Source organism: Pithys albifrons, chromosome 9 (genome assembly GCF_047495875.1).
Source record: "Pithys albifrons albifrons isolate INPA30051 chromosome 9, PitAlb_v1, whole genome shotgun sequence".
Lineage (NCBI taxonomy): Eukaryota > Metazoa > Chordata > Aves > Passeriformes > Thamnophilidae > Pithys > Pithys albifrons.
In genome coordinates, this window is record NC_092466.1 from 13,042,509 (window position 1) to 13,057,503 (window position 14,995).

A 14,995-nucleotide genomic window follows, 5' to 3' on the forward strand; every position below is an offset into this window, starting at 1 on the left:
CCAAAAATGTTACCCTGTTGTAACCAGTTTCTCTGTAGCTTACCTGACTGGACAACTAACTAGGTTATCTCTTACAGTCACATAATCTAAGCATAAAACTGACTTTCTGTTTTGACACATTTACAATATGAAAGAACATCCAAGCACTGTGCATTCAAGCTTGACCCAAAAAGCAGCCTTAGAGTTCCAGAAGACAATAGGGTCTTCAGGGCTGAGATCCTGCAAAGGAGTTACCTTGTCTCATGGCCTTGTGTCTGGACAAGGTATTTAAGCATTGAACTGGATAGCAATACAGAAGGACCTTCAAAAAGAAATTATAAGTAGGCAGGTCTCAGCAGCCTGGACAGAGCTGGACACAGGAGTGAGGTGTTGGCAAAGTATATGGCTCCAGGCCCTTGCAGGAAAATGCAAAAAGCAGCCAGAGAGAGATGCCTTTAGAGAGAGTTACACTCTTAAGGGAAGGCTTAATGACCAAGCTTTTAGGCTCAAGGAAACCCATTAAACAGGTCTAGAACACTTTAGGGGCAAATGGTGAAGAAGCAGATTTCTCATGGACCCAGGTGGTTTACCTCCTTGCACACTCCTTGGAGGGGAAATGTTTGAGCACAGTGATGACCTTGCTCACAGACACAAGTCTCTTTTTTGCAGCCTGGATGTACAGTGCATGCAGAGATGAGCATGCCCCACACATATCCTGAATGCATAATACAAATAAATACCTTTAACTGTTTCAAGCCATAACCAGCAGGGACAACCATCAGCAATTTCAACAGAAAGTGCACAGGTCATAGGGCCAATACACTTTATCTCATCTTTGAGTTTACACTTAATCTTACAGCAATAAGTAGAATCTGAGGACCTGATACTACAAACTGTAGATTTTGGAGGGCTTCTGAGCAGCTCCAGAGGATGATTATTATTTGCACACTGCAGTGGCTAAAGGCCACACCTCAGACTAGGTCTCCCTATGCAAATACTAACCTAAGTATTAGGTTAAAAAAAAACAAAAATACCAAACATAATCTTGAAAGTGTATACATACAAAATAAAAACAAGAACATAGACAGTGTTAATGTCCTATAACAAAGCTAGGAACAGAAGAGAAATCAAGTCTCCTGCTTCCTTGACTTATCTACTTGACCTTGCTTCTGTAAAATGTAAAAATGTTGACAGGATCCTATTCTCAAAGACAAAGTATGCTGAAATGGTAGTCAGATAAAACAGTATGACACATACTGAGAAAGTGCATAATATTGATTTTTATTTGATCTCTCAGTGTGATCCAATGCTGAATAAACCCACTCAGAGCCTGGTTCTGTACTTGCTTGCTGCACAAACACATAGACAGATAAATGTGTATTCATGAGAAAAGTAAAAGACATAAAAAATCTCTCAGTGTCTTTGCAGGGTTTAAATGGCTAAACAACATGTAGAATTATGGAAAATCAAATTAGGCTTTCCCTCTTCCTGAGGAAAACTTACTTGTACTCCTGTCCAGATCTTTTCTTCATTAAACTGTTCAGGCGTGAAATTTCCTTTTGCAGTGAATTAATCGTTTCCTTTGCTTTCTGTTCCTTTTCATAGGCTGTATCCACCATTTGCCAGGACTTTTCAAGCTCCTAGGAACAAAATTGAAAACCATTACATAAATTGTGCTTAAAATTAACCACAAATTAAAAATTAATTGCCTCCCATTTTGGTTAGTTGAGAAAATAGATTTTTATGCCATTTCATGCTTAGGTTCACAACAGTTCCCTCCAATGATTATCTTTTTTATTTTTGAGATGAGGGCATAGCAACTATTTTGAGCCATTCAGGCTATGTCAACTTACACCACAAAAGCTCTAAAACATTTTCTTTAACACACAGGTCTGAACATTATCAAATCTCACTCTATGAGGCTTTGGTCATGTGAGTATCACTAATACATAAAAATTTACTGAAAATTCAGTGCCCACAGAGGTACCACCTCCTTAAATAGCTCATGTCTGTAAAAGTCTTATTAGCTGTTAGAACAATGAACATCTAATTTTTTTTGGATGAGAAGATTATGTTACTTGGCTTTTCTGCTTCTTTGTTCATTTTCATCAGTGAGGATGCACTGTATATTGATTTTAATTATGTATTTAGACAAGCCACAACTCTTATGACAAATTTCAGCACATGGAGTTACTTGTGCCTCTCACAAGCCTAGGGTTTGATAACCACAACCAGCATAGGGTAGGAGGGTTCACTTGATTTTTTCACTTGATTTTTTAACTTCCTCTGCATCTCTCTCCTTTGAATCAGATCCTTATGAATCAAGCACAAAGTTTATTCCTTGCCAGGTTCAAATCGAGTTCCTACCATTTCTGGAATCCTGTGCTAAAAAAAATGCATAAATTCAGAAAGTGACTGGACTGGTAGGAAAGTTCCTGAAGACTCAGTAAATAATGAAGACACTACTTTTGTCCCTGAGCTGCAAATCACAGCATGATGTTCCCTCTTTCATGGTCTTTTCTCAGCTGGCTCCTAGTGGAGTTCTGGATTTGATGGATTTGTACTGATTTAGCCCCCAAGTGTGGCTGTGCAGTCCTCCATTAGCTCCAGCATCCCAGCAAGGAGAGCCAAATAGAAGCAGCACTACATCTGGCCATAATATCCCTTTCAGCTCCTACCTGCATCATATGAAATTGGGGCAAGGAAAAAAATATTTTAAAAACCACTTCCACAATGAAGAAAATAAAATAATTTGTATCAAATTGCTTACAGAAGTTCTTATTGTAATAAACATTTCTAATTCTAAAAAAATTTTCTTATTTAACATTGGACTCTAAATTAAGGCATCTATATTATGGTATGTTGATAATATATTTATTGAAGATCAAATAAATGTGATATTTAGCTGTTTACTGCCTAAACTAAAAATTCAAGCTATCAAACTAGCAGAAGTAACAGGCTACCAGATTTTGCTGAAAAGATAACACAAAATATAACATCTGTAGCCTCTTCAAACTGCAGAGGGAATATATTTTCATTTTATTTATTCAACTAGTTCAGCATATCCAAATTTGGGAAACCATCTGGAACATAAAGATCCGGAATGTTTGCTCTTTCTTTTTTCCCCCCAATCTATTAATAAAGAGTTAAACTGTGGGCTTTACTTGTTCAGAAATTCTGAAAGGGCTTTTAGTCAATTGAATTCATTACCTACAAAGAATATTTTCATTACTCAATAAATTACTTAGTTCAAAATTTAGTTTGAAAAATGTGCATTTTCACTTATGTATCAAGCATATTTAAACAGTTTTAAATACTAAAGTCAATTTTATGTCTTATACATATTGAGTTCTAATTTCCATTCAAATGCAGCAATGATCATACATAAAGTATTAAGTATCATCTAGTAAATAATACATTTTTCATTCATTATTATCTTACATAAAAATGTTCAATTATGAAATTTAAATAAATGCATGCTAGACTGAAGTAATGGCATTAAGACCCAGTGTATCATGTTGACTTGCAGGAAAGCATAAATTATAACCTTAAATAAACATGGTTCAGATTTGTCAACCAATAAGAGGCAACCACCCTTTCACTAGAAAAATGCAAATTGAAACAATGATTAAAGCTGATTACTTAAATCAAAGCTTCCTGCTGGCTGCTTAGACTGTGATTAAAATTGGTGAATTAAATCATTACGATGGGAGTTTTGGGGGATAGAACTGGGGAATAAAATCAATGTGCTCTCTGAGAGGCTTTACTGGCTTCAGTGAGTATTTTGTTCTACTGCACACTTGCAAAACTGGTTCCCTGTAGTCAATGAGGCCATTCAGATAAGCAGTGATTTCAGGTCTCCCTAAGCTGTGCTTTTTGAACTTCATCTTTCTTTTGATGTGTAAAAACAATTCTGTTGAATTTGTATTGATAATACCAATTTTTATCAATAAATTAAGGAGGCACAGGTGATGACCCTTTTATTAATCAAAATCTAAATAAGGATCTGCTACAGACTTCAGCATCAGAAAAACTGGGTTTCATTGCAATTGCTTCTTGTTCATGTCATCTACTGTGAAAAGAGGATCAACAGATTCTTTAACTTCAAAAGTAAAGAGAAGGAAAATTTTGATGATGAAAGCCTTCACTGAAAGAATATTCCCATTGTCACTCAGTGGAGAGGGAAACTTAAAGACTGCAAGTGTGTCAGCAGTATTTGCAGTGCTCTGTTAGGCAGGTAACGTGCCTGGGAATCTGTTGCATAATTAAAGAAGGAAGTACACTGGATGTTTGTGTTAGTATAATTCAAAAATTTTTACAGAAGTACTGAACTCTGGAACTTGTGAAGCAGAATTCATAAAGTGTGACTGCCTTATTTTATTTTCATTGAATAGCCCAAAAGATCACATCGGTTTCATTGCTCAGAAACTGAGAATTAATGAAATTCTTTCTTAGTATATTGGATTGATACGCCTGGAAATTGAAAATTTGATAATTCCAAGCAGGGCAGTACAGGCTCCTATAAATTTCCCTTCTAGAGTTCTTCCAGTGCAGACTCATGATCATTATCCCTACCCATGATAAACAGAATTGTGTTCCCTTCTCGATGGGCTTGGCCCTTTGCTCCTTTGATATGACTGTAAACAGCAGACTGTTACATCCAGTTTATTAAAACTACAAAAGAGAGCACTGAACAATCACCAGACAGTTAACAGCTATTGATTATTACTGACCTGAGTCCTACCAGCCACTCATCTGCGTGGTTAACCCCTGCCCCAAACAAATCCTACTGATTACAATCAGGCTTTCACAAGGAGAAAAATTTTGCTTCTGCAACTTTTTTTCATATATGAAACAGTGACCTAGAAGAGAAAGACTGTGCTCCTGTTACCCTAATGACCCATCAAGTCACCAAGATTTATGGCCTCAATTTGAAGCAACTATGCAATTTTTACAGGAGCAGACCCATCAGGATTCTGTTATCATTAATAAATAATTAAATGAGGGACATTGTTTAATTCAGCACTGAACAATATCATCTTGGCAACTTTAGCACTTGAACTTCCATCAACACTTACCTTGGACACTTGTGAAACACTTTTTTTTTTGAATGTTAGTAAGATTGTAGTGAAATACTAGAGCTGTAATATAACTTCCCTTCAGAAAGGAGAGTAATATGAAATATGAAGGGTGTACCAAGCAAAACCCCAAGAACATTTTAAACAATATCCAAATAATTCCTGAACATTTAAAGGAAAGACAAATTCTCATAACCAAACTGAAAATGTATCAGTGCTCACAGTATGCCACTAGAATTGAAATGTCACATGTTGTGCATTGCACATCATTTCTAACAGGATCACATTGTCAAGCAGTTTTTCATTAGAAAATCTCTTAAGCAGTTCAGAAGTAGGCAGTATGGTGAAGCCATCCCTGCCTGAGCTTCAAATTAGATGCTGAATTTGGAAAGGCTCTTATTTTCCCAACTTTCCAGCTCCTCAGTTTTATGATGTTACTAAGGCAATGTCTCAGCTTGGGAGCATCTTGAAGGTCCACCTCTGCTACTGTTCACACACAGGGAATTGCCATGTAATGGCACAAAGAACATTAGAAGGATCACTTCAGTTCCGGACACTCATCTACCAGGTTTTGATTAGCAGCAGTGAAAATCCACAAGATTTTCTACACTTTTCCTCCTCCTTGAGGAGGCTTTGGGCAGTACCATGGTTTTGCAAGCTGCAGCCATAGGATGACAGAGCTGCTATTTATATTTATTTTAAGTGTATTTTCTTTGTAATTTTAAGGACAAGAAACTTCATTTCAAAGACTTTCTATTTCTGCAGTGCTCATAAATCACTCTGGATTCCTACATTGAATTTATTTTATTGGAACAAAACACTTTATTGTAAGGCACGGAGTCTTCTCAAATAAATGCTAAATTAAAAGCTATCTAGATACCACAAGCTAAGTTTTTAAACCATCAGAATGAAAGAAGTTCCAAATACAGACTGCTGATCATTTGGCAGCTTTTAGGTTTCTGATAGTCAAAACACACTGTAAGCCTAAAAACATCAAATGCTTTTAGTGAGCCGACCACTTTGATTTGACAGAGTTCAAATCAATAATAACAAAGAACACATCCAAGTAAACTGGTAAAATCACATTGAAATGCTACATAGGATTCCTTTTCAAAAACACCGTGAAACATTTCTTTAAATGAGTTGCCACTTCTCTGGCCTAACTAAAATCCACAATTCAGCAAGAAGTATATTGGTTATGTTCTGGCAATGGTAAACATCCAGGCAGTCCTTCAAAAGTATTAATGAATCAAAAAATGTGTACTAAGTTGAAAATGTGCTATTTTATACAGGGAAAGCTTAAACAAAACCTATTAGTGAGTACTTGAAAGTTGATGGAATTAGTGTAAATAAACACAGAACTTGACTGAGACCTGTAAAATACCAGGCTGAGAAAACAAAGCAGTTGGTAGCAAAGAAGAGATCAAACAGCTGGAGATGCCAGCTCTATACTTAGTCCTCCAGCCAGTTCTCTACATAAAATAAGTGTTCTGGTAGGTGCTCTTCCCATTACCATGTCTTTCAATAACAATTTCAGATCATATTTCATTTTATTCAAAACTTTACCGCCTTCAGTGATGATATAGTTTCCTCATCATCTTTAGAGAGCTTTGTGAGCACAGCTACTTTAGATGACTTCTCCGCAAGCTCAGCACTCAGCTTCCTGCATTTCTCCATAAGATGCTTTTCATTTTCACGAGACTTCTTCATAATAGCAAGGAGCTTCTCATATTCCAAACGGAACTGTTCCAGAGCTTCATCTCTCTTAAGAAGGCTGATAAATTCTTGGGAGTCTTTTTCCAGTGCTTCAAATGCACTTTCTTCTAGATACGGTTTTTCAGACTTTTCCTGAGTGACATAAGGTAATAAATAAACAGGAGGAAATCAACATGTCACTTACAGCCCCAGAATATAAAAAAGTAATATACTTAGTGTGTAACAACTACTAAGAAATCATGACAAAATTTTCAATAATAACAGTTCTTTTGCTAGCATGATATGCATGTTTCAGGCTATTTTTCAAGCACATCTCCCCCAATTTTACTGAAATAACCTGTGCCTTAACCGTCAGAGTTATTGTAATTGAGTCCCACAACTGCTTTAAAGATAACTCTACAAAATATCATCATTGTGATAGGGTTTGAATAATGCATCAACCATTGAAGAAGCCCAGTATTTTAGTCTCAATTCTGCCCAGTTCTGGCAGAACTTTTACTATCTAAAGTCTGATTAGTTTATGCTTTCCATGCAGATAGTGCCAGCAAATCACTTGCAGGTAAGGTGTGTCTGAAAGCTTCACTAACGACAGTGCAAGCCAGTCCTTCCCCTGCAGGAAATACTACTGATAAACTTTTCACAGAGGACATTTTTGATCCAGCTCAGTTGTGATGACAACTCCTTATGATTGTATTTCAGAGGTGTCTCACTTGGACAGGAAAGTAGTCCTGTTAGCAGTGGCCATCTATGTATGGCAATTCCCCTTCACAGAGGAGAAGCAATGAGACACACAGTTCTCATAACCTTACAAATCAGCCCTGGTATCTCCCCTACAAACCCAAGGGATTTCTATTTTAAAATTGGTTCAGGTACCTGCTCACCATTTGAATGCAGAGTTTAAAAGTGAGTGAGAATTTTCAAAATTCTAAAAAAAATAAATTCTGAAAGCAAAATGACACATTTCATTTGTTTCAATGTTGTTTGAGGGATGGATTATGTTACTTCACACTACCTGAAAAATGTGAAATTAAAAGGGCAAAATAGACCCTTATGACTTGAAATAAAGGTCAGGCCATACAATGCATTGAGGCAGAAGGACCAGTGTCATGTGCTCTTCCTCACAGAGGCTCTGGTCATCTTTGTGTCAGAAACTTCAGTGCAAAAACCACAAGGGCAACTTTAACATTGCAGCACAAGCTCCAGCTGGCACACAAGGGCAGTGTGCAGTGTGAGGCTGAAATTTAGTGCATCCCCCCTTCAAGCCTGCTCTGGGACTTGTGGGTTTCTTTGTATTTCATCCTCTCCTCCAAACCACAGAATCATAAAATCACAGAATGGTTGGGACTGGAAGGGGCTTTAGAGAGCACCTTGTTCCGACCCCCTGCCATTGGCAGGGACACCTTCCACTAGATCGGGTTGCCCAAAACTCCATCCAGCCTGGCCTGGAACACTTCCAGGGATGGGGGCATTGACATCTTCTCTGGGCAATTTGTTCCTGTGCCTCACCATCCTCACAGGAAAGAGTCCTCTTCTAATAGCTACTCTAAATCTACTCTTTCAGTCTGAATCCATTCCCCCCTGTCCTGTCACTCTCCAGCTTTCTTGTAGGTTTCTTTCAGGTGCTTCAGTTTTGATTTTGTTTACATTTGTGATCATAAACAGAGTTAAAAGAGTGGTAGTGTGGGGGAATGGGGGTGGGGGGAAATAGCACCCACGATCTTTAATGCAGCAGCTGTTCCCAAAATGTGTTGTTACCGGCTGGGTACCAGCGGGCTCATTGCTCCTGCTTTCAACGCAGGACACAACTGAGCTCTGCTCACACAGGTCACCCGATACATAAACGTGGCTGCTGGGTGCGGGTGATACACAGGTGGTGATGTCGGGCTTATCCTGCGGGAGCGCCTTCGTGCTGTGCACACCCCGGGCGGGGCAGGGAGAGGAGCGGGGACAGGTTACAGGTCACAGGTTACAGGTTACCTCAGCCATGCTGCCGGCGGGCGGGGAGCGGGCCGGGGCTGAGGGGCGGCCGCGGGGACGGGGACGCTGTCGGTGTTGATGCCAGTGGCCGTGTGGATGCCGGTGGCGGTATCGGTGCCGATGCTGGTGTGGATGCCGGTGCCGATGCCGGTGCCCGTGGCGGGACCGGTGTCGATGTTGATGCCGGTGCCGGGGCTGGTGTGTTTGCCGGTGCCGGTGCCGGGCCGCCCCGGGCCGCGGCGCTGCCGAGGCCGCCCCCGAACAGCCAACACGCCGCGTCGTTTCGTAGCAACGGCGGCGGGTGCGGGCGGGGCCGGGCCGGGAGCGCGGGGACTGGCGATGGCCCCGTCACCCCGCGGCCCCAGGGTGAGTTTTCCTCCCAGGGCTGTCCACGTTGCTGTTGGAGCTCAGCCGTCGGGGATTTTAACCAAGGACATCGAGCACTATTTCCCATCCGACACGAAAGGCTCCGAGCCGCTCCCCGAGCCAGCCGGGCGGGGCAGCTCAGCCACAGAACCTCCGGATTGCCAAGGTTGGAAAGGACCTCTGGAGGTCATCCCCGCCAACCCCCCTGCCATGGCAGGGTCACCCACAGCATGTGGCACAGGAGCGTGTCCAGGTGGGCTTTGAATGTATCCAGAGAGGGAGACTCCACGCCGTCCCTGGACAGGCTGTACCAGTGCTCTGCCACCCTCAGAGTGCACAGTTCTTGGGCTGGAACTTCTTGTGGTTTAGTTTTGTGGCCATTGCTCCTCATCCTGTCACTGGGAACCACCAAAAAGAGCCTGGCACCATCCTCTTGCCACCCATCTTTGTGATTTACATACATTGATGAGATGCCTTCTCAGTCTTCTGCAGACTGAACAGGCCCAGCTTCTGCTGCTCCTCCTCATGAGAGATCTCCAGACCCCTTGTCATCTTCGTGGCCTCTGCTAGACTCTTTCCAGTAGCTCATTATCTTCCTTGTACTGAATCCAGTCAAGGCAGGCTCCTGTGGAAGATGATTAATGGAGATTTGTGCAGATTGGGAGCACAAATCATAGAATCACAGAATGGTTTGGGTTGGAGGGGACCTTAAAGATCATCTTGCTCCAACCTCCCTGCCATGGGCAGAGACACCTTCCACTAGATCAGGTTGCTCAGAGCTCCATCCAGCCTGGCCTGGAACACTTCCAGGGGTGGGGTGTCCTCAAATTGTCTGGGCAAAGTGCTCCACTGCCTCACCACCCTCATAGGAAAGAATTTCTTACTAACATCTAATCTACACCTGCCCTCCTTCAGCTTGAGGCCATTCCCCCTTGTCCTGTCCCTACATGCCAAATGGTTCCTGCCATGTCATTGCACCTGACTATTCCCAGTATCCTGTCTGTGCATGTGGATGGCTCTGCACAATCCGAGGTGCAGGACAAGGGAAGGCAGGACAGCAACTCTGCACTTCAGAGCTGTGCACACGGATCAGCCACTGCTGTTCTCTCCCAGCTAACCCTTGAAATGGTGGGGGTTGTCTCTGTGAGCACACAAATTGTTCCCTCTGATAGCTTTTTAGGGGGATGTATTGCACCATGTATACACTCCCTGGCAGCATGGATGTTGGTTATGACTTTAAAGTACCACTTGAAACTAATAACGATGATGGAAAACTTTTTCTGGTTTAATGGAGCATGAATTGTAGCGCTTCATTTTACTGATTACGTGGCAATTTCAAATGGATGCTTTCAAATTATCTGATTTTACCATTAAAACTGGATAATAATACACATTTTATAATGTATTCTTTGTATGTATGACTTAATTTACAAAAGATCGTATACACTGAAACATAGTCAACCATTTCAATGCAGACTTATAACAAAAAAATCAATAAAGTTCCTTTTCTAAGATTTGCACTCCTCTTTTTCCTAATTTCCTTTTTTACTGATGTTTCCTACCTAATAAAATTACCCAGAAGATGAATATGAAGAATTTCTTGATTCCAGAATTTCAGATTTTCAAGAGGACCAAACTTCTAGACCTTTAAAATAAAACAGCTGCATGTGTAATGAAGGATCAAAAGGTATGCTTTTAATTTTGCAAGCAAAATACTGCTGGAGAAAGGAGATATGCTCAGAATTAAAGAAATAAAAGAAAAAGAAAGTTATGTGCTAAACAAAAAAACCCCTTCCAATTTGCATCTTAAATATATGACCTTAATATTTATTATGATGCTTCTTATGAGTTTAACAACCAGGAATGGAAACTTACATGGGGAGGTAGTCATCTTTCTGCCTTTGGTTTGTGTTTGTGCTTGCGGATAACAGCATATGTCTGTCCAAAAGTTGCATCCATTTATTGAGACATTCCCATGAGCTTCCTGGTCTAGTTGGAGATGTCCCTGTTTATTGCAGGGGGTTGGACTGAAGACCTTTAAAGGCTCCTCCCAACCCAAACTATTCTATGATTCTACTCTGTTTTTCAAACTCCTGTCGAATTGTGTTCTGTGAGACCCTGTAGGGGTGACTGTATAGGCTGGTCTTCACAACAATGTCCACTTGAGCCAGATTAATTCAACCTCTATGAGTTTACCCTCATGGTACCTGCACCTCTAACTGCAGTGCACACATAGTGAGGTGACTGTCAGGAGTCTGTGGTAACTCATGCTAAAGCTCACTTTTAATAATGCAGCCACCATGCCTTAAAGCATCACAACTCAGGCACATAGTGTTAAGTGCAACCAGGACACAAATCTGTGACAAGACTCAAATAGTCACATTGAATCAATTCTGCAACAATTAATATTAACAACAGAATGCCTCAACAGCTTCATGACCAAGGAGTTGTATTGACATTCAAGAGGACACTTGGGTTTCTGACCTTAGCAAGAATTTACCATAGCTTGGGACCAGCCATTTAAAATTAGATTCCTTGGTGAAGTGGAAATAACCACATCTGCCATCCTGCAATGGTGCTGTGACTGTCATGGTTATAAATGATGCACTCATAACGAGAATCTCTAGACAAGGTAGAGCTCTTCAAGTGGGATCATTTTTTTAACACTGCCTTTTAAGCTGAGCCTGTTCCCAGCTCTGCAACCTTTCTGCTAGCAAGAGCAAAAATCTCTGACAGCCACAACAGCAGGGACAAGCCAGACATAGCAAGTTTCAGTTGATTGAAAAGATTATTTATTTCCCTGACTATCTGACTTTGTTCAAGAGACACATGTACTTTACAAATAAGTATAAATTATATATCTCCATATCTTTATGCTGGTAAATAAGCAGAATCACCTGTTTCACCAGCTGCATAAAAGAGAGCTTTGTGTTAGTGGGGTGTGTTGGTGTGCATGCTGAAAGGGTTACTACAGAAATGTTTTCTCACTGGTTTATTTGAGGTCACAACCCTCATGCAGTTAACTTAATGCATGTTTTAAACTGTAATAGCTTGAAAATTATAAGCCATCACTTTCTGAATGTAAGGATTTATGGGCTACTGCAGAGATATAAATAAATAGAGTAAAATCTCATCATAAGATGACCCAGGAGAATGTAAGCCATTTGGGGCAGGGACCATGACACAGTACGTGTTTTCTGGAAAGTATAAAAGGAACCTTATGGACACTGGGAGGTAACGACAAGAAGAATTTATAAGGCCAGCCCTGGAGCAGGGTTTGGAGCGTTTCCTCCCGCAGCCGCCACAGTGAGGAGCCGTCAGGAGGCGGCAGCACCGCACCGCACCGCACCGCACTGAACCGCACCGCGGCCGTGAGCGCTGAGCTGCCCCGCACAGTGCCCCAGCCCCGGCTGGGAGACGCGTACGAACATTAATTATTACATGGAGATATAACAGTGGGGTGAACATGTGCCCATGGATGACGTTCCGTATTTGAAAACAGTGATGCTCAGTTTACTCAGAAAATATCATCAATGGGAAAGCACCACCAAGGAAAGCAAAATTTATCTACCTATTTACTAATATTATTACGTTATGTATATTACAAATATGTTACATAAATATTACTTATATAATTTCAAGTCTTGAAATTTCCCCAGTGATATAGAAACCTATCAGAACCTCGTGGCCTTAAAGAGCAGTGATGCTGCAGACACTGTGTGCTGCTGTCCCGGGACATGCCCTGGGAGCCAGACTGCCTTTCAGGGTTACATCAGTTTTGCAGTTTTAAAAGGAACAAAAGCTTACTGAAAATACCTTCTCTTCAGTGACAAGGAAACACTATGTGGCCCTCAATTACTTAATTACCTAGCTGATATTTTTACTGTATTCTGTTTGAATGTCCTCTCTGCCTGTTATTTTCAAACCTAATGACAGTTATATAATGTGAACAGTTGTTCAGTTTAAATTGTATTGAGACTTTCTGCTTTATTCATAAAGACGATGCAACAGGTCTCAAATAACTGTAACCTTTGATCACGTTTGGCACTAGAGTTAATAATCTCAAGAGAAGGAAACATTTCCATTTCCATAAAAAGTTAAATCATAGGAACATTTCAATTAATAGAAGCACTCAAATAAAGAGCTTGGTTAGTTCTGAGACAGAACCTAAGCTGACAAGTGGTCTGTGTATAACATACACTTACATGCTCTACATAAAAAATAAAATAGATTACAGTTATGGAAAGTAACTAAAATTAAATCAATAATCCTAAAACTAAGATGAACTTGCTATTCCCCAGTATGGTTTGACACTGCAAAACAGTTTTCCATCCCAGTTTTTCCTCCCTGTTCTGCAAATGGGATTACTATGGCCTGCCATGCTTATTAGAAAATTCCTCTCTTCTACTCTTCTCCAAACCAAACACAGGGATTCTGCAAGAGGAAAGCAATGCTCTGCAGATCACTATCACTGCCCACTGTGGGCTCTTACCACCAGCAGCAGTATGGTTTGTGCTACCAGTCTGGCCTGGAGCTTTGGAGAGAGACATGCAGAGGACTCTTGCTCCTATGTATTTGGAGGAATGCTCTGATAGAAGTGACATCCTCCCATCCTGGTTGCCCTGCATCATTAATCCCTAGAGAGGCTATAACAGAAAGCCTACAAGGTAACAAACACACTTGGCCCTACACATCATCATGTGTTCATTAGCAGAAGCAACTTCTCCCCAGTGCTTTCCAACAGCCTTTCAGTACCAGCAGCAGAATCCAAGCCCTAATCTCTTATTTCTGTTCCCCTCACATTTATTCTTCAGCCACCAAATCTTTCTATAGATGAAAAATTAGTTTGGCATCTTTTACTATTTGGCACTTGACTTCTCTGGGAGAGAGAGGCTATTAGAAAAAAATCCTAATATCCAGAGAAGTCTGAAGAAATCACAGTGATTAAAGATGTTTATAAGATCAGGTGTAAGGGAGTAGATGAGGACACCATACGGTGAGCTGCGAGAAGGGGATCCTGTCTCCCTGCACATTTCCTTGCATGATAGCTAGGAGGTGTGAAATGTCCATGCGTGGAAGGGAGTCCCCCACTCATTTCTCCCCTTGCTCTGCTCATGCTTCTGCTCTGCTGAGTCACACTGAACTGTGCTGCTGCAGTCTGCTTCAGGCTTACACAAGGTAGGACCCCAGCAAGGCCTGACAAGAGCAAGATTATCATTCCTGCTTTCTTTGTGTTAAGTGTTCAGGTAATCCCTCTGTGTGCTCTGAACTGGCAGCTGTCTCCTGTATTCCTTGATTTTTTTATTTGCTGCTTGTAATGGTTTAAGGAAATATTGCTAGTTTTATAATGAATTAGAAATACTAGTGGAAGGAATAAAATAATTCCTCAATCTTCTAGCATGCCTGAAAGCAGCTGAGAGATACCAAGAATGTAACTCAGCCCAAATCTTGCTCTTGTCCTGCACATTCTAGTGGGATCTTAGAGTCCATTTTAGACATACTATTATTATTATATCCAACTCCTGATCAATTAGAGGCCACATCACAGACCCACAGGTTGAGTCCCAATGTGCAAAGAACTGTGATACTGTTACTCCAGCGCTGGCAGCTTCAGGTCCTGTCCGGCATCTGAGTAAGGTTATCGGAGCTTGTCTCATTATCAAATAAATTACTACCTTTACCAAGATAATCATCTCAAGCCTTCTGCAGTGCAGCAATACTCAAACAATGAATCATGTTCTGGAGTTGTCAGGATGTGTGCTTCTAGCTTCTTGTCCTCTTTCAGACTTCTGAACTGCATAAAAAATAAACTAATACAATTCAAATTAATTTGTCTTAGTTTGAGTTTTCCATTTACATGTATTGTATTGTTATCATCG

The 14,995-nt window shown here is 40.8% G+C and overlaps 1 protein-coding gene across 1 annotated transcript in view; it reads right to left on the minus strand.

Annotated features, from left to right (window-relative positions):
* CFAP58 (cilia and flagella associated protein 58) overlaps positions 1–9,003 on the minus strand; it is a 57,087-nt gene extending 48,084 nt beyond the window's left edge. The window contains exons 1-3 of the mRNA XM_071563812.1: positions 8,751–9,003; positions 6,624–6,905; positions 1,483–1,619 (exon numbers count right to left, since the gene is read on the minus strand). Of these exons, the coding sequence (XP_071419913.1) occupies positions 1,483–1,619; positions 6,624–6,905; positions 8,751–8,759 (428 nt within the window). The 5' untranslated portion in view covers positions 8,760–9,003. The remainder of the gene's footprint in view (positions 1–1,482; positions 1,620–6,623; positions 6,906–8,750) is intronic.
* Positions 9,004–14,995: the final 5,992 nt, after the last annotated feature.